Source organism: Rhagoletis pomonella, unplaced genomic scaffold (genome assembly GCF_013731165.1).
Source record: "Rhagoletis pomonella isolate Grant_MI unplaced genomic scaffold, Rhpom_1.0 Rhpom_scaffold_00006, whole genome shotgun sequence".
NCBI lineage: Eukaryota > Metazoa > Arthropoda > Insecta > Diptera > Tephritidae > Rhagoletis > Rhagoletis pomonella.
The window spans coordinates 16,375,653-16,378,155 of NW_023458560.1; the positions used below are offsets into that span (position 1 = coordinate 16,375,653).

General features: G+C 38.0%; 1 protein-coding gene across 1 annotated transcript; it reads right to left on the minus strand.

Moving 5' to 3' along the window:
* Positions 1-257: 257 nt before the first annotated feature.
* LOC118741646 (protein ALP1-like) lies at positions 258-1,788 on the minus strand. Its single transcript, XM_036473627.1, has 3 exons — positions 1,516-1,788; positions 921-1,447; positions 258-855 (listed from the first exon to the last, which is right to left on the minus strand). Exons 1-3 carry the CDS (start codon positions 1,623-1,625, stop codon positions 473-475), a joined length of 1,020 nt encoding a protein of 339 aa, XP_036329520.1. The 5' UTR covers positions 1,626-1,788; the 3' UTR covers positions 258-472.
* Between the last annotated feature and the right edge of the window lie 715 nt (positions 1,789-2,503).

Consider the following 2,503-nt stretch of genomic DNA (forward strand, 5'->3'; position numbering starts at 1 on the left):
TTGTGAAATTTGGATTTTTAAGATTTTTGTTAGCTAATGAGCTATAATTTTATAGAAAAATAATGAAGAAAGAAAAGATATATAGTCAAAACTGATCAAAATTTTGATGTGCTACCGTTTTGTCGCGGGCTGTATCTTGTTGTATCGTTTTTGTATGTGCTTAAAAAGCAAAACAAAAATGATGTGCTAATCATGGCTATCACAGAATCCGTCGTAGTCCGATTTTTCGTGGAATCTACGAAAATGCTATCCTTGAATTCGATTAGCTACGAACGTAGCATATACTTTTAATTCACTCCTTCGCTTTAATTCGGATCCAGTGATCGCATTTTCGTAGATTTCACGAAAAATCAGACTACGATGGATTCTGGGATAGCAACCAATACTAATTAATAAAGAATGAATTTATGAAAAAATAGGTACATCTAAAAGTATAGTTTAAGAACAAATTGATGAAAGAGAATATTATTATTTAATTAATAGGGTGCGCGGCTATGTAGTCTTTTAACTGATCCCTCAAATTGAAAGCACTTCTGGCGGCATTGTTCGCCATTAATCGACCAGTTCCTCGAAGGGGCGTTGTAATTTCCTGTCGCCATAAACCACCGACAATATTGTCTCCTTGGTATTGGTCGACAAATTCTGGTGGGCAATAAGTGCCATCGTGCATTTTTAAAAAGTTATGTAATAGCACTGTTGCTTTGACAATGCTCTCGGCACTCGTTGGATGCATTTGCAATGGGGACAGAAGAATTCTCCAGCGAGCTGTCATAATTCCAAACGCGTTTTCTATAACGCGCCGAGCTCTTGAAAGACGCTTATTGAAAAGTTCGCGGTCAGGCGACAAACGTATTCCTAAAAAGCGTATATGTATGTTTAGAAAAACGAATAAAATTTCAATAGGTAAAGTATATGCAAACCTGGATATGGTCGCATAATATAGCTTTTTAAGGGAAATGCTGCATCTCCAACAAAAAAATGAGGAAATCTAAGGGTGGAGTGTGGCAGAATATCATCCTCGGGAAGGTCTAATTGGTTGTTGAAAAGTCTTCTCCCAAAGCTGGAATTGCACAATACACCACCATCACTTTGAGAGCCATATGCACCAATATCGATGCAGGTAAACGTGTAATTAGCATCGCAACATGCCAAAAGTACGATGGAGTATGTTCCCTTGTAGTTGTAAAATAAGGATCCCGAGCTAGGAGGGCACTTTAATATTATGTGCTTTCCGTCAATAGCACCTACACAATTGGGAAAGTTCCAAATCGAATTGAAATCGTTTGCAATACGTTTCCATTCATGTCGGTTTGGTATAGACAAGTATATGCCACCCAGTTCATCCCAAAGAACCTCACATGTTTCCAAAACGATTTTATTTGCCGTGGAGCGTCCCATTTTATATGATATGGCGAGCATGTGCTGACTACCTCCATGTGCTAAATAACTATAAATATACCAAGTTCATTTCTATTTTGTCAAAAGATTATAGGTTAATGTCTTTAATTTCCTTACTTCAAAGTTAAAAAGAGTCTTAATGCGGCAGGTATTGATGGCCTATTGGAATGCTTAGTAAGACGCTCTCCTACAAGTCCGAGGAGATGGTCAAACATCGTTCTGCTCATTCTAACCGTTTTTTTTTAACTGCTCAGTGTCATTATTATACATTTCTTCAAAACTTGATGCAAATAGTCCATTGATATCCCGACTTAAGTAAAGTGGTCTCACCCAAGACTCCCGGCGGGAATTTATTTTTCGCAAACATTCGCGAGTCTTCTTCATCATTAGTGCAATTAAAATGACTTCAACCGCTTCTTTAGACAACATTTTAATTGCGATAGCTTTAAAAAACAAACACACTTTAAATTATATTTTCACTGCAAAATTTTCGCTTTGGTGATGACAATGAAAACAATAGATGTCAAAGCGTTCATTGTAGCAAGCATACTTTTAACGTGCGTTCTGTCAAACCAACGCCAACGCCAAAGCCAACGCGAAAGTTCTATGTGGACCGGCCTTAATTGCGCCACTGTTTTTGAAGTTTTTCCAACATGCAAACATACTCACACACGTGCACATATGTATGGATGTAGATGGGACTGCATTTATTTATTTTTTTTTATATGATATAGAGACATTTTGCTTGTTCGCTCAAAAAATGCGCCAACGAAAGCAACACTTGCGCATATATACTTGTGTATCAGCTATGAACAACAACAAGTGTTTTGTTGCTACTTAGCGTGTTGTTTTTGTTTTTTCAACAGCTGTTAAATTAGTTCAACACTTTGGATGACGTATGTTCCACAAGCATGACATTCGACTGACAGTTGGTAATCTCTGGCATGTTGGCAATTTTGATGATGTGACGTGCGACGTAGCGACTTTGCGATGTGATGAGATGCGATGCGATGCAAAGTGACTACTGCTACCACAACTACGGCTATGACTTAACTTACGTAGTAATGTTGGGTGCATTTCTGGTGCACTGACTGACACACACGCA

Excerpts from the sequence above, each read along its gene's own strand:
- LOC118741646 (XM_036473627.1), bottom strand. The coding sequence starts at position 1,625 with ATGAGCAGAACGATGTTTGACCATCTCCTCGGACTTGTAGGAGAGCGT. Across the intron at positions 1,448-1,515 it reads AGACTCTTTTTAACTTTGAA|TTATTTAGCACATGGAGGTA; the intron begins GTAAGGAAATTA and ends GTATATTTATAG. Across the intron at positions 856-920 it reads TATTATGCGACCATATCCAG|GAATACGTTTGTCGCCTGAC; the intron begins GTTTGCATATAC and ends TACGCTTTTTAG.